This window comes from Daldinia vernicosa (genome assembly GCF_022497035.1).
Source record: "Daldinia vernicosa strain CBS 139.73 unplaced genomic scaffold F5Y00scaffold_37, whole genome shotgun sequence".
Lineage (NCBI taxonomy): Eukaryota > Fungi > Ascomycota > Sordariomycetes > Xylariales > Hypoxylaceae > Daldinia > Daldinia vernicosa.
The window spans coordinates 31,686-57,015 of record NW_025953953.1 but is presented as its reverse complement, the minus strand read 5'-3'; the positions used below and the strand labels follow the sequence as shown (position 1 = coordinate 57,015).

General features: G+C 48.5%; 10 protein-coding genes and 1 non-coding gene across 11 annotated transcripts; 7 read left to right on the top strand and 4 right to left on the bottom strand.

The window, feature by feature from the left end:
• Positions 1-21: 21 nt before the first annotated feature.
• Positions 22-1,352, top strand: F5Y00DRAFT_242173 (nucleoside hydrolase). The gene is made up of 2 exons (XM_048008475.1): positions 22-396; positions 458-1,352. The coding sequence occupies exons 1-2, from the start codon at positions 74-76 to the stop codon at positions 1,281-1,283; spliced, it is 1,149 nt and encodes a 382-aa protein (XP_047862991.1). The 5' UTR covers positions 22-73; the 3' UTR covers positions 1,284-1,352.
• Positions 1,353-3,126, bottom strand: F5Y00DRAFT_242171 (NAD(P)-binding protein). Its single transcript, XM_048008474.1, has 3 exons — positions 2,539-3,126; positions 2,034-2,450; positions 1,353-1,977 (listed from the first exon to the last, which is right to left on the bottom strand). Exons 1-3 carry the CDS (start codon positions 2,569-2,571, stop codon positions 1,516-1,518), a joined length of 912 nt encoding a protein of 303 aa, XP_047862990.1. The 5' UTR covers positions 2,572-3,126; the 3' UTR covers positions 1,353-1,515.
• A 174-nt stretch (positions 3,127-3,300) lies between these two features.
• Positions 3,301-5,736, top strand: F5Y00DRAFT_242170 (glycoside hydrolase family 76 protein). The gene has a single exon (XM_048008473.1). It carries the CDS (start codon positions 3,672-3,674, stop codon positions 5,595-5,597), a length of 1,926 nt encoding a protein of 641 aa, XP_047862989.1. The 5' UTR covers positions 3,301-3,671; the 3' UTR covers positions 5,598-5,736.
• Positions 5,737-6,154: 418 nt separating this feature from the next.
• F5Y00DRAFT_242169 (ER lumen protein retaining receptor-domain-containing protein) lies at positions 6,155-8,068 on the bottom strand. The gene is made up of 4 exons (XM_048008472.1): positions 7,758-8,068; positions 7,614-7,698; positions 7,274-7,542; positions 6,155-7,202 (listed from the first exon to the last, which is right to left on the bottom strand). The coding sequence occupies exons 1-4, from the start codon at positions 7,770-7,772 to the stop codon at positions 6,516-6,518; spliced, it is 1,056 nt and encodes a 351-aa protein (XP_047862988.1). The 5' UTR covers positions 7,773-8,068; the 3' UTR covers positions 6,155-6,515.
• A 755-nt stretch (positions 8,069-8,823) lies between these two features.
• On the bottom strand, positions 8,824-11,542 carry F5Y00DRAFT_124625 (uncharacterized protein). Its single transcript, XM_048004111.1, has one exon. The coding sequence runs from the start codon at positions 10,796-10,798 to the stop codon at positions 8,978-8,980; it is 1,821 nt and encodes a 606-aa protein (XP_047862987.1). The 5' UTR covers positions 10,799-11,542; the 3' UTR covers positions 8,824-8,977.
• A 2,664-nt stretch (positions 11,543-14,206) lies between these two features.
• F5Y00DRAFT_124606 (uncharacterized protein) lies at positions 14,207-16,582 on the top strand. The gene is made up of 5 exons (XM_048004110.1): positions 14,207-14,334; positions 14,389-14,428; positions 14,487-15,942; positions 15,998-16,168; positions 16,258-16,582. The coding sequence occupies exons 1-5, from the start codon at positions 14,325-14,327 to the stop codon at positions 16,498-16,500; spliced, it is 1,920 nt and encodes a 639-aa protein (XP_047862986.1). The 5' UTR covers positions 14,207-14,324; the 3' UTR covers positions 16,501-16,582.
• A 1,038-nt stretch (positions 16,583-17,620) lies between these two features.
• Positions 17,621-19,201, top strand: F5Y00DRAFT_242159 (uncharacterized protein). Its single transcript, XM_048008471.1, has 3 exons — positions 17,621-17,996; positions 18,070-18,273; positions 18,416-19,201. The coding sequence occupies exons 1-3, from the start codon at positions 17,833-17,835 to the stop codon at positions 18,708-18,710; spliced, it is 663 nt and encodes a 220-aa protein (XP_047862985.1). The 5' UTR covers positions 17,621-17,832; the 3' UTR covers positions 18,711-19,201.
• Positions 19,202-20,636: 1,435 nt separating this feature from the next.
• On the top strand, positions 20,637-20,936 carry F5Y00DRAFT_263866 (uncharacterized protein; the record flags this gene model as incomplete). The annotated part of the gene is made up of 3 exons (XM_048011567.1): positions 20,637-20,714; positions 20,779-20,826; positions 20,883-20,936. 3 exons carry the CDS (start codon positions 20,637-20,639, stop codon positions 20,934-20,936), a joined length of 180 nt encoding a protein of 59 aa, XP_047862984.1.
• A 1,316-nt stretch (positions 20,937-22,252) lies between these two features.
• On the bottom strand, positions 22,253-23,032 carry F5Y00DRAFT_124530 (uncharacterized protein). The gene has a single exon (XM_048004109.1). The coding sequence runs from the start codon at positions 22,717-22,719 to the stop codon at positions 22,408-22,410; it is 312 nt and encodes a 103-aa protein (XP_047862983.1). The 5' UTR covers positions 22,720-23,032; the 3' UTR covers positions 22,253-22,407.
• Positions 23,032-24,962, top strand: F5Y00DRAFT_124521 (Glutathionylspermidine synthase). The gene has a single exon (XM_048004108.1). It carries the CDS (start codon positions 23,345-23,347, stop codon positions 24,767-24,769), a length of 1,425 nt encoding a protein of 474 aa, XP_047862982.1. The 5' UTR covers positions 23,032-23,344; the 3' UTR covers positions 24,770-24,962.
• A 173-nt stretch (positions 24,963-25,135) lies between these two features.
• On the top strand, positions 25,136-25,207 carry F5Y00DRAFT_t116. The gene has a single exon. It is a non-coding gene; the product is annotated as a tRNA-Gln (tRNA).
• The last annotated feature ends 123 nt before the right edge of the window (positions 25,208-25,330 follow it).

Genomic DNA, 25,330 nt, shown 5'->3' with positions numbered 1-25,330 from the left:
CCCCGCTCATTCTATAATCTATCTTAACAACACGCATACTTCGTACAGCCGCTTATTAATTACTCGCCCGGACATGTTTATCGGCCGAACCAGTCTTTTCCTATGGGCGCTTTCTTCGTCCGCACTCGTGAAGGGCATTTCAAATCGTCTCGGTAAGCCGGTCGTGATAGACACCGACATCTTCTCCGATGTCGACGACGTGGGCTCCCTGGCTGTTGCCAATGTGCTGCATAACTACGGACTGGCGGACCTACGGGGAGTCGCTGTGAATACGCACTCCAAGTACGGCGCATTGGCCGTTAGTGTTATTAATACGTACTTTGGGAATGGACATGTCCCTATCGCTGCGATTCGTCCGTTGACGGACGAGACCTTCTTCGATAAGTGGGACTTCGTGTAAATCATACGGTAATTCGGTTCGCGAAATATAGCTACTGATGGTTTATAATATATATAGTCTCGGCGAATATGCTAGCAAGATAGCTCATAACTGGCCTCGCTCCCTAAACGACTCATCTATAACACCAACGCCGGTTGACATGTATCGCAAGATCCTATCCTCGGCGGAAGATCACAGCATAACTCTAATCTCAATTGGCTTCTTAACTAACCTCGCTACACTAATGAAAAGCCGGCCTGATGGCATTGCGACTCTTACAGGGGCCTCTCTCATATCTACAAAAGTGAAAGAATTAGTGGTCATGGGTGGCCAGTATCCTTTCGGGTGGGAATTCAACTTTGCCGGCGTCGATCCCGCATCCACATACGACGTCGTGAATAGCTGGCCACGTCATATACCCATTACATACTCCGGGTTCGAGCTCAGCGACAACATCTTGTCCGGCGAGAAACTCGCCGACTACGCGCCGCCGGACTCGCCCGTACTCGCGGCGTATCAGTGGTACGTGGGCCGGTGCAGCACTATTCGCGAGTCGTGGGACCCTGTTACGACTCTATACGGGATATTAGGGCTCGACGGGTCCCCCGAATTAGGAATTGGAAAGCTATTTGAGTATGCTAATGAAAAGGGGCATAACCAAGTATTAGCAGACGGTTCGAATATGTGGGTTAACAACTCTGGCGTTTCGAACCAGCATTGGTTGAAACTGGCGGATGGAGTGACGAATGGAACTGTTGCGGAGCTCTTGACTCGTTTTTTTGCTCATAGCCCTTCGGAGAAGAGCTGCTTTACATATAGGCGCGTACCATTTCAGACTTTAGTGAACGAACGAAAAGCGGAACTAGGCTGTGAACACGAGTCGGGTATGAATTTCCAAAGCTAGGAAATAGAGATTCGGTGTAGGAACGAGCTTCTCATCATAAAATATAGATACCAAGGTTCGCTTTTAAAGACCGAGGTGAAATTGTTTAAAAAGAAGCAGCAGTAGTTGGAGAAGACATCATGAAACCCGAATATTTTTGCCTTCACATAAGCACGCCTTTCTAGCCCTCCTTTTGATAATAGGCGTGGACCGACTAAAGATGATAAATAAGACCTCTTTTATCCCCTTCTGTTTAACTTCCAACCAAGCTCATCACTTTCCGAGCAATATCCTCAGGGGTCTCCTCCCTAATCTCAAGAAGATCCGCATCCGAATCTTCCCTCGACGCCAGGATGCAGCGCGCATCTCCAGGCGCATAAAGCTGGTACACGAGAAGTTCTAGCACCCAGCCCTTATCTCCTACTTGATGCCTTTTCCTTCCGCTCTCGAGGAGATCTTTCGCGCTGCCACGCTGGACTTCCCATTCTTGGCCCGTGACCTTTTGGAAGGCGTCCAGTAGTTGGTTTTGGTTGACTTGGATCGAGCGCGCCTTGAGGAACCGGTTCGCGGTCTCCTCTGGATGCTTCAAGACGCCAACGACAGCCTGCCCGATCCCTTCCAGCGTTGTCCCGGTGAATTCTTCGGTGCCATCATCGTAGATGACCGCAGTACGCTTTTGGACGTCGAATCCCATTAAGGGAAAGCGTTTGAGAGCCTATGAATTATAATTAGTATTCCGTTGTCAAAAATATGTAACCCGAGGAACCTTACCCAGTCGATTGGATTGCCAATGGCTATTCCACTAAAGGTAAATTCAGGGTTGGCTTGAGATAGCTCCTTTACACGCTCCCAAGCGACCTTCCTCTGAGCGCCAATCGGTTTAAATTCAGGTAAGCTATTGAAGCCAGGGCCCCAGCCAAAGTCGTCCAGTACGAAGCGTTGGACGCCCGCAGCTTCAGCAGCGTCGACCAACGTGGTCTGGAATGAGATACCAGCGGGGCCGATGACAGAGATTGCCGCATCCCGGCCTGAAAGTGCCGTCTTTAACTTGTCAACTGTGTATTCCGTCCTGACGACGGGAATTCCCTGCGGGAAAACCGACGTAGATTCGATACGAGTGATGATGGTTACATCGAAGCCAACTTTCACAAGCGCGGCTGTGATGGGAGTGCCGAAGTTTCCCGCTGCCTAGTAACGTTAGCGAGTTGAGATGTACCGTAAGGCAATATATTTACAGAGGACGTAAGATTTATCATTCCAATATATAATTACTTACACCAAATATAGCGACCTTCTTGATAGGAGACATTATACAAGGGAATTGCCTAGAAGAAGTCTTTTGTTTCGCTAAGGGAGCGATCTCTTACTTGCTGTTAGACTAGCACTCCTGCCATACGAGCAAGCTCTCGTAACTAGGTATAGGTAAATATGGAATATATAGTTTTAAGTCATAGACGTGAATTACTCAGAGTCAGAACACAGCATATATATGGCACACCCCTAACGGGATTCGGAATTCGGGATTCAAGTTAGGCCGCTAATCTCTGTACGTATTAATAATGCTGGCTCATAGGGCTTATGCCTAGAATATTGGTGCTAACGGGGGTTAATATGAATTTGGCATTGGTGGCTGTGGTTGGATGAACTGTACTTCGTCAAGTTGAAGAAGCAGTTAAAAAGTTACTGAGATAGGATGAGACTACCTAGGCATAAGATTAACAAGTTAATACTTAACCAGAGTCCTAGTAACTATATGTATAATTAAAGAAGGCCGGGTCCAATTCTTACAAACAAGGGTATTAAAAATAGTCTTGATATATACGTGTAGAACTCATCGAGTTAAAAGGTGTTTACTAACTTGAACTTGAACAAGTGCTTGAGTTATGAAATAACTAGGTAATTAGTCGAGACATCTTGAAGACATAATAATTCCGCTAGTGCCAATTCGGTTAGTGCAATATACCCCACACCCAGCTGAAACTCGGACACTTTAGCAGCAACAATTTCCACCGCCCAGAATCCACAAAATCTCGAATCTTAGATCCCGTCTCACTCAGCCCTTTTTACATACAGCCTCAATCTTCAAAACTGAGTATCTCGTACAGGTAATGTGATGGTGATCTGAGTGTTCCACTCGTTTTACCGAAACGTAGCCTTGTCTTAGTTGAGTCGCCCAAATCGAGATATTTCTTACTAGATCTCGGTATTACGACGCGATCTGCGACTAACATTGCTACGCTTACTGTTGTTTTTCGTATTTATCTTGATGTCTGAATCCAGACTTCTATTAAAATAGTCAATATCGATAGTACCGATCGCTATGGTTTGAATTCCGCTCACGATATTTAGTCATTCTCTATCCTTATTTCCCGTTCCCGTTACCCTTACAATAGGGTATTTGCTGTCAAAATGGCTCCATCCTTCATTCGCGTCAAATACCTCCTCGCCGTCCTGTGTGCTGGTAGCGCCGCCTACGCATTATCCAGCCCCGGCGTGGACAAGTCTTCGTTGATACAAGAATGCCCAGTCTTTTTCGATACGGTTAAGCGATGTGATCCTATCGCGCCTAAAAGTTTCTTGCCTCCTCATTTGGCGAGACTCGACAAGGACAAAGGGTCTCATTCCCCGGACTTGAATGTTCTAGCCGATCTTCTTGACGCTATGCATGTCATGCAGACGCAATATTTCGCGACGTGGCTCGGCATCTGGCCCGAGTCCATCGACTGGACCGCGGCCGTTATGGGTACCCACGTCTCGGGGGCCGTGCGTAGCCTTTCCGAGGCCTTGGTACACATCAACTCGGACGAAGAAAACGCTATAGACCTGAAATTGGAGTTGAATCTAGTTGACAAATACTTCACCCAGGTTGCGGGGTATTACTTCGGACAGGATGCCTTTGCAATCCGCAACGAGGCATACGATGATATCCTTTGGGTGGTGCTCGGCTGGCTCGAGACCATCCAGTTGGTGAGCATGCATAGCGATCTGCATTTCAAGTCGAATGAGCAAGAGGAAGTCACCAAGTCCGGGACAAGTAAACCTCGACGAATCAGTGACTTCTTTTCGAACCAGCCTTACCATGGACATCTTTGGGTTCCCGCGTTTGCTCATCGTGCGCGAGTTTTTTGGGATCTAGCAACCCACGGGTGGGACACAAAGCTGTGCGGCGGCGGGATGGTCTGGAACCCTCGTCTTTTGCCATATAAAAATGCCATTACCAACGAGCTATTTATAGCAGCTTCCATATCCATGTATTTATACTTCCCTGGAGATGACAACACATCACCATTCTTTAGTGCCGGGAGCCCTGAGGCATTCTCTCACGTGTCTAGCGGGCCGAGAGACGCCAAATACCTGAAAGCTGCCGTGGAAGGCTATAAGTGGCTTGTCGATTCTAACATGACCGACCGTAGAGGCCTTTACACCGACGGGTTTCACGTTAGCGGGTATAGCGATACTGGGAATAACAATACGAAGTGCGATCAGCGGAATGACATGGTTCTCTCATATAATCAAGGCGTCCTCCTCACGGGACTGCGCGGACTATGGGAAGCAACCGGCGCCTCATCATTCCTTTCGGACGGGCACAAGTTGATCCAGAACGTGATCAAGGCAACCGGTTATAGTCTTGCTTGGGACGCGCCTCTCGAAACTCTCATGAGGCTGTATCCCGGGCAGCTCCCAAGATGGCACGGTCTCGGCCGAGCAGGCGTGATGGAAGACCCGTGCGACGCAAGCGGGACTTGCAGTCAGGACGGGCAAACTTTCAAGGGCATCTTCTTCCACCATCTCACGGCCTTCTGCGCGCCACTGGTCGCACCCGATACTAACGTCGACGAGCACGCCTTTACCGCGGTCAAAGGTGCCCATAGTAGAGCTTGTTCTACTTACAGCGGCTGGCTGAAGCATAACGCCCAGGCGGCACTTCGCACCCGCGACGAACACGGCAAATTCGGACAATGGTGGACAGCCGGGTTACTCGCGCACCGCTGGGCCGGCCCGTGGCCTACCATGAGGGACGACGGGGTGCCGCATACAAACGGCGTCGACTACCGCAACTACGGCGTGCCAAACGACACCACGTGGCGGGCCTCGCCGCCTAGTAAAGACAAGCCTGGTGTTCACTTGCCAGTCGAGAGACCGTTTTTTGCGGATTCAGAACAGGCGCAGCAGAAACCTATGCACGGCTCCGCAGCAGAAAAAGAGAAACGCCAGGCGCAAGATACCGGCGGCTCGAAAGACCCCAACGCGCGCGGCCGCGGCAGAACCGTCGAGACCCAGGGTGGCGGGCTGGCGCTGCTACGAGCGTATTGGAAGATCGCGCACGCGCCTTAGTAAGGTTAGGTACCTAACCAGCTAACCAACCCGTCAGCGACTCTTTTCGGTCGAGTTACATAGTCAGGTAGAGCGGGTGCTGTCGTAAGCTTATTATTGGCATTTAGTGGTACATATATAGGACGATCTAAGGGCAAATAAGCGAAGTCAGCAAGTCATATCGAACCGCATCGCATGTACATACATACATACATACATACGTTAGGTAAACGAATGGGTATTGTTGGGAGTGGATAGTTGAGAGGTAGGTCTAAGCATATACATTGGACTAGCGGTCAGATACACACTATTGTAGACAGCGACGGAGTTTTGTCTAGTCGAATAGATTCTGTTTAAGCTTGGTGCTATGCTAGTTGTCCTGACTAGTGCTTCCGCGACTTCGACCTCGTTGCAAAACAGCACAGCCGTCCTTAAGCTTGTCTATCCTAACATCGGGGATTCAATTAGAATCAAGTAAAAAAAAAAGCAGTACGAACAAATCATCCAACTACGTAATTACTCCTTAGAATAACTTCATCAGGGTAGCCGATACCCTACTTCTACTCGCCATGGGATAGGTAGGTATACAATGGTTTTTACATGTATATCTAACTGACCTAACCTAACCTGACCTAACTCATCCCTCGCCTTCTCAATAAGCGGTTTAGAATTGCACAAATGCCGAGGAAATCAAAGGGTTGTGAACCAGCATCTTCGGACAAATACCATTTCCTAACGTGAAAAAAAAAGCCTAACTCCCTTTGCGCGTACGCCTCGTCCCTGACCCCCTTATGTTAACAGTACAATTAGGTAACACATCCCCCTTATTGAGCCTCTCTTCAAATGCGCATATCGAACTTGTCTGCTCGACTTAGTCGTATGCCATCTTATCTTCCTCGTAGTCATTCAATGTATAAGTGCCTCCGAAGACCCTTCGGTTTAGTGCTCCCGCCATTCACTTCCGTTGCTAACGCCATTTGTATTCCTACTCGGCTCTGAGTGCGATGATGCCGGCTCTGGCAATCCCTCGTCATCGTCATCGTCGTCAAGGGCTCGGGCAAGCTCGTCGGGATCCTTCATCCTGGCATCCGGGTCCACAGCTGCGTCGTTGAAGTCGTCATCGCTATGGTTCTGTTGCTCTTGCTCGTGCTCGCGGATGCCTTCATCAGCGCTGATCGAGATACCCCTAGAACCCCACTTGGACCTGCGCTGCTGGCCGTTGCCATTGCGGCCAAGGGCAGGGGCGCTCTCCTCGTCGTCCGTCTCGGCGGCCTGGAAGCGCTTATTGCCAAAGATGCGGTTAAGGAGCCAGCCGCGACGAATGTCGTCCGAGTCGACGATACCGCCAGCCCGGAGCTTGACGCGCTGGCGCGTGTAGTATACCCAGAAGAAGTCAACGTATAAGGCCGTCTGGATAATACCGAAGATGACGGACACGGCGTTTGGCTTGCGATCGTTGACGTCAAATTCTCGCCAAATCCAGTTGAGGATGTATAAGCCACGGTACAAGCCTAGTGTTAATAGGTAGAAGGAGTCGATGACGGTCGGGACGTTGGTCTGGCGCAGAAGGAGTAGTTGGGGGAGGACGCAGACAGACTCGAGGATGAGAGAGAAGTCGTACATCCACTATATTGCGCGCGCGTTAGTTGACTGAGCGCAGGGCAGTAGCTTAGAAGAAGAGTAGTATTCGGACTAACCGTAAAGAAACCCCAGTGCTTCTCAAAGATCAGCATGACGAAGGGCGATATGAACAGCGATCCCATTAGAACCACGGCGCCTAACTTCCAGGATATCTCGCGCTCCCTAGTCCGGGGGAATAGCCATCGCATGATGACGAGGATATAGAAAGAGGACAGGATGTAAAAGAGCTTAAAGAAGTAGTTCCAGTTAGACGTCTCGCGGAAGAAGTCAGTGTACCTCGTACAGAAGACGATGGCGTAGAAGGCTTGAGTGATCATAGAGACACCTACATAGGACGTGTTAGATGACATAAGCTCCGGGATAGAGGGGGGAGGCTTTGCTTGGAGGGGTTTTTACCTTCAGCGCTCCGGTTTCGATGGATGGCGAAGATTAGGATGCATTTCGAGAGCAGATGGGAGCAGTCTCCCAGTATTCGAAATATCTAAGAGATGTTTCCTTAGTATAATTATTATAGAAGATAGGGAAGATGTAGGTACTAACATTCCATGCAGTCATTTTGACAGGGAGCTCGGCCAGGAGCTATCGCAGCTCAGCTCTTGGTGATTGATAGGTGGGTGGATGATTGCAGGTAAATCCGGCGGCCCTGATTTGCAGGTCAGAGCCGCAGAAGCAGCTGTTGGTTTAGGGGTAGGATAGTAAAACTTGTAGGAACTCTCACAGAGACTTCCGACAAATGCACAAAGAGAAAGGTGGTCTTATTATGTAGTTAATAGAAGGTTGTAAGCTTAGTATAGGAGATGTGTCGCAAAAGGGTGATGTAAATGCACGAGCCGGTGCGCGGCGACAGGGCCATGACGGCCATTACGTGTATCCCAGAAGTGGACCCCATCGTTGTTACCCAGGAATAACCGTAATAAGGTTAGTACGATTGCTCACAGTACGCCATATGTAGTAGATACGGTGTACATTGATGTTGTGTTTGCTGATGGGAGCTGCGGCTGATATGTTCGAGCCGCCTTCCGCGTGCTTTACCGTCAAACCTACCAACTACATCGCGTCACCCTCAACCATACCGACCTTATAAACAATAAACAATATTCGATGAAACTTTGGAACCAGAATTCAGTATACGACGCGTAATAGTCAATTACTTAGTAAACAGGTATGCATGGGAAATTGGTTAATAGCAGACAGGCGGCATCGAGTTTATTTGCAATAGCCTACGGCTTGATTAAATGCCTAACCCTAAAGGAAAAGCAGACAACTGACCTAAGAAACAGATGACTAACGAACGTTGCAACAGTCTGGGTTTTCATAATTTTTCTCTCTCCTGAAACATGAAACATGATACATGAAATCATAGCAGTAGCCTTCCCGGCTTGCAAATCGGCCATGGCCGTAACGGTAAGAGAATAGCATAGCAAAGCAATCACCGGTGTTTCTTTCTCGCATCCGGCGGTAACAAATCTTCGGGTTTTCTGGTCTCTTTCTGAACAAAACCACCTATGAGATTCTATCCGATCTCACAACACGGAACACGAAATTACTCCTCGTGGCAAGCCTGGGAGGAAAAGAACTCCGAAGTTCTTTTACGTGTTCCTTGAAACGTCCCCATATGGACGTAAACACAATCCGCGTCGGATACTCCATCTTCACTCTTTCGGTGTCGACTATTTATAGTCGCAATGTTGTTGACGAATGTGTCCTGTAATGAATGCGGCGAGGATAGCTAGCAGCGCGCACTTTAAAAGCCGGAGCCGCTAGCGAAGGGTGGTGGTGGATCCTGAGGTAGACCTCTGGTCGGATGGTCCATCCGAAGTAGGGTGCCCGCTGAATTGTTTGTCAACAGGAGGCGCACCAGGTAGGTCCACCGGGGGCGTGTTAGAGCTCCTAAGAGGGCAATGAATCTGGAGCAGATCCGTATGAGATCCGTCGGGGTTCGCGGGGGGAGGGAGAGGAACCGGCATATGTCGAAGTTCTATAGTGCCGATAGTTCTGCAGTCGAACTTGATGAGGATGCGCCAGAGGAATGGCCAAGGTTCCAGTCGAGTGCGATCGTGAACTCCGGATAGGACATATTCGATCGTCATCGCCGTGTCATATCCAGGGATCACCGGAAGTAAGCCTGGAAAGAAATGCATTATGCCAATAGGTTGGCCGTCGAACTTGATCAACCGAGACGAAGAGATAAAACCGTTGGGAAGTAGCTTGGTGCGATCATCACGGAATAGGTGAGGGTACAATCTGACTAGTTTTCGATACTTATCGTGGTCAGCCTGGGTGGGATTCTGCGGATTCAGACTCTCGTAGAGGTCGTCTAGGTTGAGAGCCTGTCCAACCCTCTGCGAATTCGGGCTGCTGTTCATGTTGGCGGCTTGTCTAGCGATCTGCGGATTATTGTGTCCAGGTAGATGCGCAGGGCTAGGTTGTTGATTGTGACTTGCAAATGTTCTTTTTTTGTGTTTGTATTTGGGTTCCACATTAGAAGGGTCCGCGTTAGAGGAACTTGCACCAAAGTCCCGCAAGACATTCTGCCTAGCAACATAGCTCTCGTCCTCGCTATCATCATCGATCACTATCACGACCTTCTCTTTCTCCTTCCCTTTCCCTTTATCAACTCTCGGTTCATGATCCTCAACGTCCAGACTAGCATCTGGAAGGTCACCGTCGATCATCATGACTTCCATCTCTTTCTCAACTATCGGCTCATGATCTTCGACCTCCGTACCATCGTCCGCAAGGCCTATATCAGCATACGGAGGGTCTGCATCGGCGTCCATCAGATCCATGCTGGCGAGACGCTCCGTCATCTCCCGTTCGCCCCCAATCTGAGAACCCCCAGAGTTGGATTCCCCCGAGGTATCTGTGGGCTGGTAGTTATCACCGTCCTCGAGATATACCTCCTCTTTATAATCCATAATGGGTTCAAGTTCGTCTCTTAGTCCGACACCAATAGGCAACTTCAACACGTGATCAGGTTCTACGTTCTTCAGGAACCAAAAGCCAGGCTGAAATAGCTCAAAGGTTCCATACTTTGTCTTGAGGAACTTCTTTTGAGGCTCTTTTGCCTGGGGCTGCGCAACAGGATCGTTGTCTGCCAACGGATCATCTGGGTTGGATTCTGGTTCTTCAATCGGGGCTCCTGTCTGAGGTTTTCCGTTAGACCGGCTTCGTTTGGAAGGGCGAGTGTGAGCAGGATCGTGGGAAAAAGAGCGGAGAACTCGGTGGGATTCGCGAGGTCGAGGAAACCTAAGTTGTTTTCCATTGAGACCGTCATTCATTTCATCCAACTGTCGCGCAGCCTCCAGCGAAATAGTAGTGAGTACGTATGAGACGCCAGTCTCTTTAGCAGCCTCTTCCTGCAAGAATTTCTCCTGTTCTCTATACACATTCCAGAGAAGAGGAGAACGACGGGGGACAATGTCCTTTTGCCCACTAACTCCGGCAAGGCGGTGCCATTGTGACAAGTCCGTAAATAAAGACTCGTGGAGAGTAATCGGCAGTTGACAACTGACGGGGGGATCAAAGTTCATAAAGTGACGCCACTCTACTTTGGTCTTCGTCTTCCAGCCTACCGCCATATAATCTCGGAACTCTTGCGAGCTCGGAGGCCGGGTCCTAGGGAAACCCTGATTGGGCGACTCGTGTTGCCAGAAACTCGCCTTCCCTGCGCATCGTAGCGTCAACCAATTCCAGACTGCCTAAGCCTCAATTGGGCTGCTGCGCTCTATAAACTCGGTTACCTTGGCACGGAGTAGATCTTCACGATTAACGCAGTTTCTGCACGGCTTGGAAACGAATCCTGTAACAAGGCGAAAAGAAAGTGACTCTCTTCCCTGCCTCAGCCACGCCCATTTCCATAGCGCCGAATTAAACTCCATCTCGATATCTTTGATGCCGAACTTGAGTTCCTCTTCGTCAGGTGTTTCAGTGGCCCTTTGGAAAAAGAATGAGGGTTCCTGGCAAAGATGGCAGTAAGGGATCCGGAGAGTGAGCTTTCGGTGAAGCTCTTCGCTCATACGAGCTGCCCAGTGATCGTGTACCATTGTTTCCTTTGAAACAATCGTAACAGAGCCGTCTTCATCGATCTTTTCTTTCTGGACTTTGAAGCTACCGACCATCTCTGGCACCCCTGGTTTGAGTACCAAAGTACAATCATCGCATAATTGTTCAGTTAGAGAGGTGGGATCCGTTGGCGGCCAGATAAGGCTCGGGCAGTGCACACGAACAGACGGCGAGGTAAAATCCCGCTTGTCGTAATCACCACGGTTCATTTCCCTCTGCACTAGATCCTTACAAGGGCGAATACCCCAATTGGCAACCACGTGGCATTCGGGGCAACAAAGACGAGATATACGACACATGATGATGAAGAGCCAAGATAGTACGTGTATAACTATGTACGTAAGGGGTATACTAACAACTCGGTCAGCATCTTTGCTTTCTTGGGTTGATATACCAGCTTTTGCCAAGCCGTCATATAACCTTGGGGTAGGCTTCTGGGTTCAGAAGCAATACTTACGTTAAACAGATTCAACCTTTCCAAATTGGCGCCAATAATACAAAGACGTATTAGAAGCTCCTTGAGGAAGTTGTTCTTGGTTTCCTAAACGGTTAAACAAGTTGTGTGGCACTATTACATATGGGTTAGTTTGTATAATTCAGTAATATAGCCAATCCTTTACTCAAGTTAGCATTGGCTGGTATCTTACAAATAATTTAGAAGCCCCAAGACAACACTGTTGATGGCAGAAGTGAGATAGCTGGTAGGGGCGTGTATAAGTTGAATTAAAGGCGACAAGGTCGGAAAGAGAGAATGATTTGATGAGCGTCACTTGCGAAACGGAAGACACGTGGAAATACCAGGCACCAAAATTGTACCTAAGATAACAGCCCGAAAAGGCTCATGCTATGAATTGCTGGTAGAATTTCTACGGAGATGCTCCCAAGTGCTGCTCGTCGACCTATATGGGAATAACGGCCGAAGATGCAATAAGGAGTGGTTGAGGCACACCCAGATCGCGTCTAGTAGGTGTGTTTAGGTAGATGGAGGTGTGGCGGAAGGAAGGAAGAGGAGGAGGGTTGACAGAAGAACCTTTCAACGAATAAATATTGGAACGGCAGACACTGATTAATATACAGACATTGGAAAGTGCGAGTGCAGACTTTCTCACTTTAGTTGCCCCATGATACCTGGTTCCTAGCCGGCGGTGAGGGTTTTACTGCCTTAGGCAGATGTAGAGATACTCTCACACGTGCCAACTTCGGCTGCCGACACGGCATCAGGTAGATACATGTATGAGGCGTTTGTACTTTAGAGGTCCAAGCTTGGGGGTTATGAGTTGAGTGCATTTACCTACCTACCTACCTAAGGTAAGATTAGGTACATATCATCAAACCATTAGACCTGCCTTCACACCAATCTTCACAGTGTTTACTTGGTATATGCGCCAGTACCTAAGGTAGGTAATCAGTAACTTAACCCACCTAGGTGTGTAGAAAGCATCGCCAGCTGGCGATGTAGCTCAAGACTTCTCGGTACGTACTAGTCGCTACAATCCATAACACGGGCCATGACTGACCGATTTATGTGTAGGTACCTACCTAAATTATTGACGCTCCTAGATGCTTCTTATAGCACTTGTCGATATTGGCCTCAAACCAAAGGCTAGGTTAAGGGGTTATAAGTAACCACATCGGTCTATTTTATAGCTGGAGACGTGGTTATCTCATGGATTCCATGTGGACTTTAAGAGCGAAGATATTTTCACGAGGTGGAACTAAACAGCATGGAAACAACTTCGTTGTTCTGCAAGGAACTCTAACCTAGGTAACCATCGAGCCTACGGCTCGTATATACTAACGTATCAGCGGGGATAGATGGGGGCTAAAGGCACCTCGGCGGTTCTACTGGAGCTGGATTCAGTAGGATGACAATGATGGCATCAAGGAGTATGATGAATATAACAATGTGTTTCGAAATAGGAGGGTCTTGTTGCCGTTTTACGAAGGCATTGGGTATAGTAAAGGCTTGGGTAACAGGATATACCTACAGCCTACTGGTGCTAAATATCCTCTGCAGTCACCGTATAGAGATCGGATTGAGTGACGATATCGAAATTCGGCGCTTTAGTAGCAAGGGCCCAGGTGAGATTGCCATTCTTACCGGCGTTGGTGTCAAGTCTCGACAATAGAATTGTTAGCCAAGATCGCTTATACCTTAACTACCTAGTCAGGATAGCCTCTGGTAGATTAAATAACGGGCTCCGGGATTCGAACTCTTTTTGCAAGTGACCTTTTATACTAAGTAGGTATCAAACATAAGATTTGCATTATGAGATCCTTTTGGCTGTCCTATGCCTCTGCCAATTATATATAGGTAATGAGCCGTCTAGAGTTTTATTCTGCGATTAATATCATTGATATCATGGGTATTTCTACTAACGGTAGGAACCTGATACTTGGAGCAACTTATGGAATAATAACCTTCTCTATATTTATCAATACCAGGTACCTAAGGTAGGTAAGTGAGAATTAGACTGATATGTTTTGGCAGCGGGCAGGTATTGAAGAAGTGAAGAATGCCCGTCCATTGAAGAGGTGGGCAGAACAGCGTCAAAAAAAGTGCCAATTTTATAAGTACTAACATACCAGGAGTCTCACTCTCTTATCAACATAACCCAGCAAAATACTCGAAAATATCTTTATAACTTATATTAAAATAAAATTTAGAGCCTAGTTCATATTAATATGATTTTTTATAATTGTTTTGCTTAATATATTCCAAGAGAACCTTTTATGAAAATATTCCCTTTGTTAAGCACTTATTTTGACGCCGTTCTGGTAGGGTGGCAGGGTGGGTCACTGGAAAGTCATATGTACCTAGGTACTTCGTAGATGCGGGGCCATTTAAGTACCTAGGTACCTACTTTAAGCAAACCGACGTCAACCGTGGCGCGCATCACGACGCGTCTTACAACTCGCTTCAATCTCGCTTCAATCTCGACTAGTTATCCGTTAAACGTACTGCATTGTCTGCGATGTGCTTTAAAACTTGATCTCATGTAAAAACCGTAATATACCCAACTCTTCGCGCCCAAAAGCGAAATGGCTACTAGTGAGTAAAAACCACAATCATCGCGAAATAGAAACTAATACAGGGGTATGCTAGGCCGTGAAGAGCGCATGCAACAGCGCATGCGTGGAGCTGGGTATGTGTCTCCCTCCTTGTTTTGAATTTCGTCGTATATCTAACTTTATATAATTTAGACGCCACGAAGTTGCCGATGATTCTTTCGGGTTTATCCTCCCGGGTGCCGAAGCCTCTTCGGACCCTCCTTCGGACCCCCCTCCGCCGTCGTCCATAGCGCGTTCGGAGCCTAATACTTCTGCGAAGCGACGCCGACTAAACCCTGATGCCGATTTGACGAGTTCGCAACCACCATCCAGTGCGCTAAGAGCCTCGAGAAGAACATCGGCGCGGTTGAGTGGGTCGAGAGTCGATCCTTATGCTGCCGTCCAACAAGAAAGTCCAGAGGATGCATCAGGACCCCTAGCAGCTTTAAGTCTGGAGAACCAGGAATCTCCGAATCAAGATGAAACTCTGGAGTCTATGCAGGCTGTTATACAGCGTCCCGAATCGCGCGGATCTGTAGCTTCTGTAGCTTCTCGACTATCTCTAGGGCACGTTGCGGAAGAAGTTACTGAAAGTCCTGCTGAAGCTCCGGGAAGTGGACATAGACGCTCAGTTAGAGTTCTTCCCGAGAGTATCACCCGAAGTGCGAAGCTGTTGAAAGCTGTGATAGACGAAGAAGCCGGGGCCACGGGCGAGCTCGCTTATTCTTCACCACTAGCACGAAAAAGCAGGGCTAGTGCTGCCACCTTGGGCGCTGCTTCAGCGCGATCAACACGAACGGTGACGAGAGCATTAGGGGGTCTAGACATTGGTGATATTGAGGAGCCATCGCCAGCGCAAAGAAGTGATGCTACGGCGATTACCGGGTCTACACGATCAACGCGAAGCCAAGTTAGACTAGCCACCCCTAGTATAGTAGATGAATTATCTTCATCGCCCCAAGCCGCAGGTACTGCTAGTCCCAGGAAACCTCAGCCGAGGGTGAAGCCTAAGCCCATAGCTGCGCCGCCCGAAATCCAAGTTCAAGCAGCTGAAGAGGAAACTCGAGAGGAAGAAGCTGTGGCCGATGAAGAGGAGGCTGAAGCAGTTAATGTACAGACAGCCGCCCGGAAGATCGGCCGAAAGCGCCCACGGGAGAGTCCACCTCGAGAAGCATCCCCAGAACTACATTCCAGAGTCGAGGATGATCGACCAACAAAGAAAAGCAGACAGAAAAAAGCGCGAGGTAGCCCGGCGGTGCAATCGCAGCCTAAACCCCCTAAGAAAAAGAATAAGCTACCCCCGAAAAGACGGAGCGACGGCGAAGCAATTCCTATCATTGTGCAGAGATACACGAAGCGAATGCATTTGAATGAAGATGACACTAACGGTGACATTCTCAACGCCGACATACCATTTTCTAATCGCGGCGGCGTCAACGTGATTGATGTCTTGTCGCAAGTATGTGACGAAGTCGTCGAGTCCAGCCTAGAGACGCTTCACGAGGCCGCTGTTAATGCGAAGGATTCAGCTACGAAAAAGGAGTTTAGGACGAAACTCCGAGCTCTAGAGGCGTTTAAAGAAGAACTACGAACACGCCTTTTGGAACACGTAAGCTGTCATGTTGGCATCACATCAGAATGCGCGTCCCAGCTAACAGTTCCAGACTATTGCCCTCGACACCATGCATGCGCTTAAGAAGCGTGTGCGATCGGTCCAGAAGGACAAGCTTACACTTCGAAGTGAGATAATGCGTATCCGTGCCGAGAGAGAGCAGGTAGCTCTAAAGATGGATGCGGTGAGAATGCGCCATGAGATGGCGAGCAAGGGAACACTGGTGCGTCTAAGATAACTACCTACCTACCTACCTAAGTTGGTAAATTTACAGAATTGTTTTTTTTCGCTAACTACCTACCTATATCTCAGCATCAACTAGAACTCTCCTCTGCAATGGATGATATCGAATTGGCTATCGAGAACGGGAAGTCGGCCCCAGGCCTCGATGACCCAAAGGAAAAGAAAGCAGCCGAGCTTTCGAATCTGGAACTGTTGATTTCCAGAGTGGCTAGTCAAGCCAGTAGCGGCGGCGATGGTGGTGGAAGCCTCAAACAAATCAAGGACTTCAATGCCTTCCTCGAGCGCACTGCCGCTGCTCTCGAGGGAAGATGATGGATGATGTATATGACTTAACCTGACTATGTAACTGGCCGACTTTTCCCGTTTTGCACAGTATTCCGCAATTACACTACACCAAACCAAAGTAATGCCAAGCATCAGCGTTTTCGAGGTATAATTCGTCCTTGAAGATAACTGGGACACGAGATGAGTAATGATTAGAGAGATTTTGTATAATAGAAGAACTCAATAGGGAGTGGCCGTGTTTTGAGGTAGTGTAGGTAAGCATTGCAGACCGCTAAGCCTCCGTTTCGACATCGGGGATATGCATACACATACAGATAGATGATCGACATAACTAAAGAATCCTTTGGTGTTACCCGCCTCGCCATGTCGTCATTGCTCACAAGGTGGATACATGCCAACCCAAGAGTTTTAGAAAAGCCAGCATGGTCTTTAGTGTATAACTGATGAATAGGTAGACAATCGGAATATACAGATAGTTAGGTAACACCGCTATCAAACCAGCAACACATGCAATTCGTGGGGTATATTTTCTTCAGTGCTTCAGCCCTGAACCTTGGCGTAACAAGCCTAGAGGCTGAACCCTTGTGATCAAATTTACATAGAGTCTTCCATGGTACAGAATAGGCTACCCAAACCTGGAGTTGGCTCCCTTAATAAAAACGGAAAAGGTTAAAAAGCCGAGACCTATCAAAGACCCTTACAGCCCTAGGATCAACAAAAATAGCCAACTGCTCCTACTACCTATGTAAGCAAGCTGGCAAGGGGGAAGATAAATAAATAAAAAACTCCACAAAATCATCGCGATGCACGCCTCGGAAAAAAAATCTACCCAATCAGCCAATCTAGGGACCTTTTTTTTCCAGTCTTCGTGTTTCTGTATTACTTGACGTAAAACAAGCCTCAGCGTCACAGAAGGTCGCGCAAATCTTGGAGAATATTATGGAACACATAATAGGTACCTAGGTATGATTAAAATAACTTTGGGCCGTAACGTTAGATATGGAATCTTCTACCGCTCGTGGAGTCGTCCGACTTCCAAGGTCCCAATAACTGCGCCTGAAAGGTGCTGTGCCTTAAAATGCGCACCGGCCGGCTTGGCAATGGCTCAGCCCACAAGCTGTAGAACCAACATTCAACATTCATGGCATGGGGTAAGAGCAACATAAGGAGGTTTGTAAATTAGATATCATCCTGCGGCTGTCTTGTCGGTTTTTGTTTTTGTTTTTTTTTATTCTTCTATCTCTATTTCGTCCTTCGTTCGGCTTTCGGCTTTCGTCTCTTGCTAGTATTAACTTACTAGTTATCCCCTACCGCTACTCCACGATAGACGAGACCGTATTGTACCTAACCGTAGACGCCATGGCCAAGCACGACTATCCGTACAAGAAGAGTATCAACGTCACCGCTTGGATCTTGCAGATATTGGTGTGCTTAGTGCTTATATCTGCGTCGGCGTGGTTGTTATGGATTTCAGAGAACAGAAACCTCGACGATATCTTGGGTGATTATCAAGGACTTTTCACGTATGCATTCCCGGGATTTTCAACTAGAAAGAATTGAGGGGGGAGATAAACTGACTGGAACGAACCATTGTAGTGCCTCCGCTGGCGTTCAGATCGCCATTGCCGGTCTTACTATCGTCATGAACATAGTCGAGATCATCCTAATCTCCAAGAAGCGAATGCCGCCGGCGTTGTTCCTCACGAGCGCTTGCATCAAGACCACAATCTGGGGTATCGTATTCATACTGAAGGTGATCGCGCTCTCGGTTCTCTCCATCATCCTGGTTATAATCCTACTGTACGTATACGGCCTATCTTCCCATATATATTAGCGAGGAACTCGGACGGAGAAGTAGCAGGCGCTGCCGCCACGGCTTATAGCCGAGAAAGATGATATGATGCTACTGGAATACGAAGCTAACAAACACCAACGGCAATAGTGCGACGTCCTTGACGCAGCTTATCCATGCGGCGATCATTGTCCACCGCAAGCGACGCGGCACCCTAAGGGGCGGCAAATACGCACCCGCGATCAACCCGCAGGGCTTCGAGGAGGGAGTATACGCCCAGCCGGCGCCGGGGTATTACTACCCGCCCCCCACCAACACCGAGTACAAATCGCCCGCTGCATCGCCGCCGCCGCCATCTCAGCATGGATACGCGGCAGTGGATGCCTACCCGCCGCAAATGCCCACGGGCACCTATGAGCTCGACAGCCGAGGCCGGGATTTGTAGGGAAAAGTACTGGGCATAAAAAGGCTTGTTTATATTCTCTGATATATTGCATATTAAGGATGCATTGTTTGTTGTCTGCTTCGTGTGTGTTTGGTTGGTTGGCTGGGCTCGGTTAAGCTCAGCCTATTTGGCCGTTAAAAGGCACCTAATGATACCTGTGCTGCATTTAGAAGTCTCGCATTGGACATGGTAGCGGTTATGATTATCCATATAAATAAATTCATTAGAACGGGGTGCTCACATAAGCCCTTACATCAAAGCTTCGACGTACGTATAATGATTGCACTGATTGTGAAGGAGATGGGCGTTTAGCACGAGGTTCATGCACGTGGGGGCCATACCATATATATTTATATGTCGGTACCTGTATCGAAGTCCCTAACTTCAGAGGTGTGTAGTGTAATGTCGTATCGTGGATAGCAACCCCGTAGGCTTGAGTGATATGATATGGAGGTTGGGGAATAGGAAATGTTACCAATCTGAGACATTCGTCTTTTAAAACCTGAAAAGGGATATAATTGACGACTTTAGCTTAGGTAGGTATCTTATATCTAAAGGGCTACTATGTAGGTACTCCGATGCTGATTTACTGAGTACCTACTAGAGGTAAAGATATGGTACACGCGTACGATGGGCTAGTCGGCTTCGAGGCCAATCAAAATTCCCTCTATGAAATTAACGTTTAGTAACATTCGAAACACTGCCCCGGTTTCCGTGTCTAACTACCCAAGGTACATAGTAGGTACTGCCAGATTCGTGGGGAATGACGAGGAATTTAACTAAACAAGTTTTTATTAACGTTGTTTAGCAGTCTACCTCTAGCTAACTAATAGAACTATCTAAAATACGGTGAATGAACTTCAAAGTTCTATATGACATTAACTAACTAGTAGTCTAGAACCTGAAACTTAAGACATCACATATTAATCAGTTAGTCCTATCTATCATATGAGTGTACCTGACCTAGAATGCTACCAAACAACTTAAATAGGTATAAGCACTACACGCATGACAAGTCATTATTTTCAGCTGAATATGGATCGATCAGGGACAACAACATATCATGTCCCGGAAACAAACCAGCTAGGTCCTACCTGACTTGCTCGTATTGAGTAGCTTGGATTCGGCATCGTGGGCAGATGATTGGTTCAGTACGAGCTGCGAATCCAGTCCTGTTGGGGTTCCATGCAGATGGTTGGTTAGACGGGGCCTTTTCGATAAGATGTCCGCGCCTATCGAATTGGACTATGTACGCGGGTGATTACGACAGAACTGACGACCATCATCACTGCCATGTACCTAATGTAGCATGTATGAATTGGTAAGGTAGGTACACTGTCACTGCCAACCGGCTTACCTGCACGTATAGTACCTCTTTCCGATTGACTTGTGGTTTGTGCATGTCCGGTAATCTTGCCGCAAGTTTCTATGGGGGGATCGTCCCGACTGGGGTCAGACGGGTCCATCTACCTAAACCTTGGAACACCATCAAGCTTTCGTGGCGTGAAGATTTAAGCTAGGCGCGCGATTGGCGTTGCGCGCCTTCCATCCCAAGTCAAGGTTTCCTTCCCTATGTATAGGTTCCTAAAAATCAGGATAGGACGATAGGTTGGTCACGGTCTGGGGTTTTACATAGCCCCTCTCCTTCCCCTTGTTTGCGACGTGTGGACGTGAGGTATCTTGTACATCCACATCGTAGTTGCCGGCCATAAAATCATTGGGCTGCCTCCCGTTGCCGTTATATCCGTCTGCTACCTAGAAAAAGGACACTTGTTCCTCCTCTTACTCTCTCACATACTAAACAAATTCCTCACCGCTTTCGAAATCCTGTTTAGTTTCTTACTATCGTCGTCTTCGTCGCCCATTTGCAATCAATCACCTAGTCATTCCCTACAATCGATTCTCTTCTTCGAAAGACCCATCAAAATGCCTTCCCCTCAAGAGCCCCAGCAGCAAGCTCCCATGGAGATGGCTCCCGTCGACGGCGTCGTTACGCAACAGCCTGTAGGTTTCCTTTTCTCCTGTTTCATTCGGGTTATAGAAGGCAGTCCAATTGACATTAAAACAGGCCGCTGAACCCCAACCCGAGTTCGGCAGCATGCGAGGTGGTGAAGAGGTAAGCATATTCTTCTCTAAACAACCCCGAGAGTCTTAAACATTGACTTTGGGTAGGCTGGTTGCGAGATCTGCTGCGGCCTTTGCGCCTGCGACGAGGGCTGCTGCTAAACAGCCTAACCACTCGACTGCCGGCACGCTCTCTACTACACTTGCTTGAGCAGTCGGACTGAAAGACCCCGCGATGCTGCAGTGGAACGAGCAACACAACCAATCGATATGTTGCACGGAAAACTCCTACCCGTACCCCGCCAACTATACCCGTGAAGAAAAAGCTCATGCACAGATGAGTCAGCGCAAGCATCTAGGCCTCTAACAATATCGCGGCATTCGGGATCGAGAGGAAGGACGGGTATTTCCTAGTATTGATGGTAGCAAGCGGGCGAGCTCTGAATTTTGGTAGTGCGGAGTCTTATCAATAGAAAATTTCCCGAAGATTTGATGCCCTTTTTTCATTGAGTCGCATTCCGTTTTTAATCCTAACAGGTTCCTTCTTCCGGATTTCTTCCATTTCGGTAGACTGTGATGCTGACGATGACGATAAAGTCGATGATCTTTGGTGAGCTTAGTGGTCAATTAAGCAGCGTTGAAGTTGAACCACTTCTCAATGGCGCCAGCTCCAAAGGTATGAAGTAAGAAATAAGGGTAGCGAAACTTGAATAATACACCATTTCGGTCTTCAGCTAGTTGATACAAGTACCTGCGCCATATCTTCTTTTTCTTTGGCGATACTTCACGATGCTGTTAGTGGTTACGCCGACGTTAAATACCCCATGTTCCCATACTACAATTCGATTCCAGCCGTTAAATTTTAGTGAAGAAGGATGCTAGGGATAAGAAAATGATGGTCAAAGTAAGCTAAAAGCATTGATCTGCTCTATTCGGGCGTTCGTCAGTCGAATTAAGCATTTGCCTCATGCCTTGGCGATCTCTTGGCTCTTGGCTCTTGGCGGCGCATCGACAACTGGCATCAAATGGGACCTTGATTTCGCCATCCTTCCCTCATCATTCATGCATGTCCGAACCCTAACCCAAGTGACATACCGCATATGTACCTACATTAGGTACATTTTAACGGTCGTCTATAAAAAGCATGTCTCAAGAGTCAATATGCGAGATGGCGAACTATGCCTCTTCGGCATGCAACTTTGGTTAGTTGGAAGAAATCTAACATCACAATTATATATACTACAGTCTACACCTGGCACCTGTAAAAATCATAATGTCACAATAAGGATATATCGGAAGTGTATTTCGTCCTGTTGTAACTAAAGAAATTAAACTGAGTATAAGACCCCGAAGTGACCCGGTACCAGTTTATACAAAGTCCCTTTCACCTCCCCTTAGCCTTATAGGACCTAGCCTTTAAACACACCCCGCCCGTTCTTCCCAACATCCTCCCTCCTCTTTCCACACCCGAGCCCGATCGTGCATATATACATGTGTGTGTGCGTATTAAAAAAAACAACCCGAGATATCGCGCGCCGCCAAGTCTCCGCGACTAGGTCCAGCCCGACTAGGTCCCTAGGGCGCACGGAAGGCCGGTAGATAGACGGACGGACGGACGGACGGACTGATTGATTTAACCGCCGCTGCTGTCGCAACGCTTGTCCTTGTTCGGATCGCAGTTATCGTCGGAGCGGCGGCCGAAGCCTCCGGAGACGTGGCCCGGGTCGGCCGGAGGAGGAATCGCCTCGCCGACGGTCAGGCCGGGAGGGCCCTGGTGGAGGAAGAATTGGCCGCCGGCGTGTAGATTGTCGCACTCGGTCTTGGCAACGACTTTGGTGGTGGCTCCGTCTACGCAGTACGTCTCGGCTTGGACGGAGGCGGCTGTTGCGAAGAAGGCTGCTGCGGCGACTTGCAGGGTCGGCAGGGCGATGTGCTGGCGCTTCATGGTGGTAGACGCCTTGGTTGACTAAGGGTTGAGTAGTTGGTTGGTTGGTTGTCTGTTTTGTATATGATGGATAGATCGATCGAAGCTCGAAGACAGAAAGTCCTAGGATTAGGTCTTCCAAGGTGTGGATTTCTGCTCTCTCCTTGAGGCTTAGGATGGCTGGGGGAGGCCCGGTTTATATATTCTTTGGTAGCGGTGTGATGTGATGATACATAGTCTGGGATAAACTCCATGACTGTTTGGCCGTAGTTAGTTACCCCAGTGGAGGTGATCTTTCCTATGATTGCTCACGCCGAGTCATTGTTTGTCTGTGTCATGGGGCTGTGCCGATGAGTGTTGGTTCAAGTCCGTGGGTTTCGCTGACGCGTGAAGAATGAAGATTCCAAATGTGTTAAGTTACTAGTATTATTTAATGCGCCGTCATGTCCTGAGATAGTGGATACCCCAAAGGAAAGCATGACCTGTTATTGTTTGCTCCGGTGGACGTGTGTTCCTAATCCAGCTCTCTACATATAATCGTAAGCGCACTCTATGGCAAATAACTATATAAACCCACCATCTTTAGCGATTTGGCGATACAGAAACCGTAGCACAGTAAAGGTAATCGGTATTATAGACAACCAAGATGCGGCGTATACAAGTGGAAAAGCGACCTAACGCGACTCGGCTCGTCCAGAGCCAAGGCCTCGTATACTCCAAGACGCCCGCGCCTGGAGATACCTCAGACCCATATTGGCCAGACAACAGATACTATTCTTTCAACAGCAAAGAGATCGAGCTCCTTGAGAAAGCCGGGCAAGACGTCTTCGCCATGTGTTGCGAAGCTGCCGATATCCTCGTAGAAAGCCCAGAAGTGATGACGAGCAAAATGGCGATTCCCGCATTCGCGCTCAGACAGATCAAGGAATCGTGGAATCGGGATCCCGCTTGGGGAAGTATTTACGGCCGTTTCGATATCTGCTTCGGCGGGCTCGACCATCCGGACCCGAGACTGCGGGTGCCCAAATTTTACGAGTTCAACGCGGACACGCCGACGTCGGTTGTAGAAGCCGCGTCGATACAATGGTTCTGGCTCGAGCAGACAGGCCACGGAAACGACCAGCTCAATTCTATCACCGAGAGGCTCATCGACGCCTGGAAGAGGAATCTACTTCTGATAGAGAAGGCGTTAGGTCATCGTCCCGTCGTCCACTTTGCCATCGGACACGGCGAGCATACGGGAGAAGATGCCATGAATACCACGCTATTAATGGACACTTGCCAGCAGGCAGGATGGACCACTAAGTCCTTGTATGTAGAGCAGATCGCCAAGTCCCCCTCCGGCCGATTCTTCGACCAAGACGGCCAGCACATCGACGTCGTCTTCAAGCTCTACCCGTGGGAGTACATGGTGGAGCAAGACTTCGGAGAAGCATGCTTCCAGGATATGGAGCGGGTTGGACAGCGCAGCGCGGCCGGCGAATACGTCGGAGGTACGGTCTGGATCGAGCCGCCGTACAAGATGCTCTGGAGCAACAAGGCCCTGTTCGCCATATTATGGGACCTCTTCAAAGACGACCCTCGATCCAGATGGCTTCTCCCGACGTACTTGGAGAACGAGGCGCCTGCCTCCCTGACCCGATTCGCGCGGAAGCCGATTTTCGCGCGCGAGGGCGCCGACGTCGTGCTGCAGTCGGACGGAGACGTGATTCAGGACGCGAGGACGGGGCGCTACGGCAAGGAAGGCTACATCATGCAAGAGCTCGCGCTGCTGCCCGAGTTCAAGGACGAGCAGGACGAGCAGGACGCCGCGTCGTACTACCCGGTGCTAGGCCTATGGCTCATAGACGGCGACGTAGCGGGGATGGGGATCCGCGAGGACAAGACGCCCATCACGACGAACGGATCGTGGTTCATCCCGCACTCCATCTCGGACGGGCCGGTGTGCTACGACAGGACGCGGATACCTGATGCGGACGAGATTGAGGCAGCGCTGACGCTGGAGAGCTATGCGGATCTGAAGCAGTCTAATGGGGGGGTGATGGAGTATATAGAGAGTGTAGTGGGCTAAGTAGTCTAGTCTTTAGCTATTACCTACATACTACATATCTGATTCTGCCTCGTATGCATGAGTTCGTAGCCATTTCCCCGAACAATCAAACCACCCAGTAGTAAGCCTGGAATCTATAATATAGAAGTTATTCTAGTTAGTAAAATATATGCGATGCATGACACCAGTAGGTAGGTATTTTTCAGTCTGTACATTAGGTAACTAAAGGTAATGCGAAGACCCGCAACCCTTTAACCGGTAACGATAGCTTCGTGCCAAGACGTTACTATACTATAGCAGACGAGTTTCGAGCGAATTGACCTGACAAATATAAGCTAAATTAAGGAAATCGAAATTCATCAGTTGGTCCAATCACAACCATCACATGGTTTCCTGGTGTAATGGCTAGCACTGCGGATTCTGATTCCGCCAATCTGGGTTCGATTCCCAGGGAGACCTTTCATTTTGCATTTTTTGCATTTTTCGCACTTTGTCTATTATTATTTTTTGCATTTGTCTATTCGTTGAATTGTGTATATTGTTATTATTATTTTGTCAACTTTGTCGAATCCGGCATAACTA

What these genes read in the sequence shown, in the direction of transcription:
- F5Y00DRAFT_242169 (XM_048008472.1), bottom strand. An exon ending in TCGAAACCGGAGCGCTGAAG is followed by an intron (nt 7,543 to 7,613) that starts GTAAAAACCCCT and finishes CGTCCTATGTAG; the next exon opens with GTGTCTCTATGATCACTCAA. An exon ending in AGCACTGGGGTTTCTTTACG is followed by an intron (nt 7,203 to 7,273) that starts GTTAGTCCGAAT and finishes CGCGCAATATAG; the next exon opens with TGGATGTACGACTTCTCTCT.
- F5Y00DRAFT_242171 (XM_048008474.1), bottom strand. Translation starts at nt 2,571, where the DNA reads ATGTCTCCTATCAAGAAGGTCGCTATATTTGGT. An exon ending in AGAAGGTCGCTATATTTGGT is followed by an intron (nt 2,451 to 2,538) that starts GTAAGTAATTAT and finishes TAACGTTACTAG; the next exon opens with GCAGCGGGAAACTTCGGCAC. An exon ending in TTGGCAATCCAATCGACTGG is followed by an intron (nt 1,978 to 2,033) that starts GTAAGGTTCCTC and finishes TATAATTCATAG; the next exon opens with GCTCTCAAACGCTTTCCCTT.
- F5Y00DRAFT_124530 (XM_048004109.1), bottom strand. Translation starts at nt 22,719, where the DNA reads ATGAAGCGCCAGCACATCGCCCTGCCGACCCTGCAAGTCGCCGCAGCA.
- F5Y00DRAFT_242170 (XM_048008473.1), top strand. Translation starts at nt 3,672, where the DNA reads ATGGCTCCATCCTTCATTCGCGTCAAATACCTCCTCGCCGTCCTGTGT.
- F5Y00DRAFT_242173 (XM_048008475.1), top strand. Translation starts at nt 74, where the DNA reads ATGTTTATCGGCCGAACCAGTCTTTTCCTATGGGCGCTTTCTTCGTCC. An exon ending in TTCGATAAGTGGGACTTCGT is followed by an intron (nt 397 to 457) that starts GTAAATCATACG and finishes TAATATATATAG; the next exon opens with TCTCGGCGAATATGCTAGCA.
- F5Y00DRAFT_124625 (XM_048004111.1), bottom strand. Translation starts at nt 10,798, where the DNA reads ATGGCGGTAGGCTGGAAGACGAAGACCAAAGTAGAGTGGCGTCACTTT.
- F5Y00DRAFT_124606 (XM_048004110.1), top strand. An exon ending in CAGCGCATGCGTGGAGCTGG is followed by an intron (nt 14,429 to 14,486) that starts GTATGTGTCTCC and finishes TATATAATTTAG; the next exon opens with ACGCCACGAAGTTGCCGATG. An exon ending in TGGCGAGCAAGGGAACACTG is followed by an intron (nt 16,169 to 16,257) that starts GTGCGTCTAAGA and finishes CCTATATCTCAG; the next exon opens with CATCAACTAGAACTCTCCTC.
- F5Y00DRAFT_242159 (XM_048008471.1), top strand. Translation starts at nt 17,833, where the DNA reads ATGGCCAAGCACGACTATCCGTACAAGAAGAGTATCAACGTCACCGCT. An exon ending in GATTATCAAGGACTTTTCAC is followed by an intron (nt 17,997 to 18,069) that starts GTATGCATTCCC and finishes GAACCATTGTAG; the next exon opens with TGCCTCCGCTGGCGTTCAGA. An exon ending in ATCCTGGTTATAATCCTACT is followed by an intron (nt 18,274 to 18,415) that starts GTACGTATACGG and finishes CAACGGCAATAG; the next exon opens with TGCGACGTCCTTGACGCAGC.
- F5Y00DRAFT_124521 (XM_048004108.1), top strand. Translation starts at nt 23,345, where the DNA reads ATGCGGCGTATACAAGTGGAAAAGCGACCTAACGCGACTCGGCTCGTC.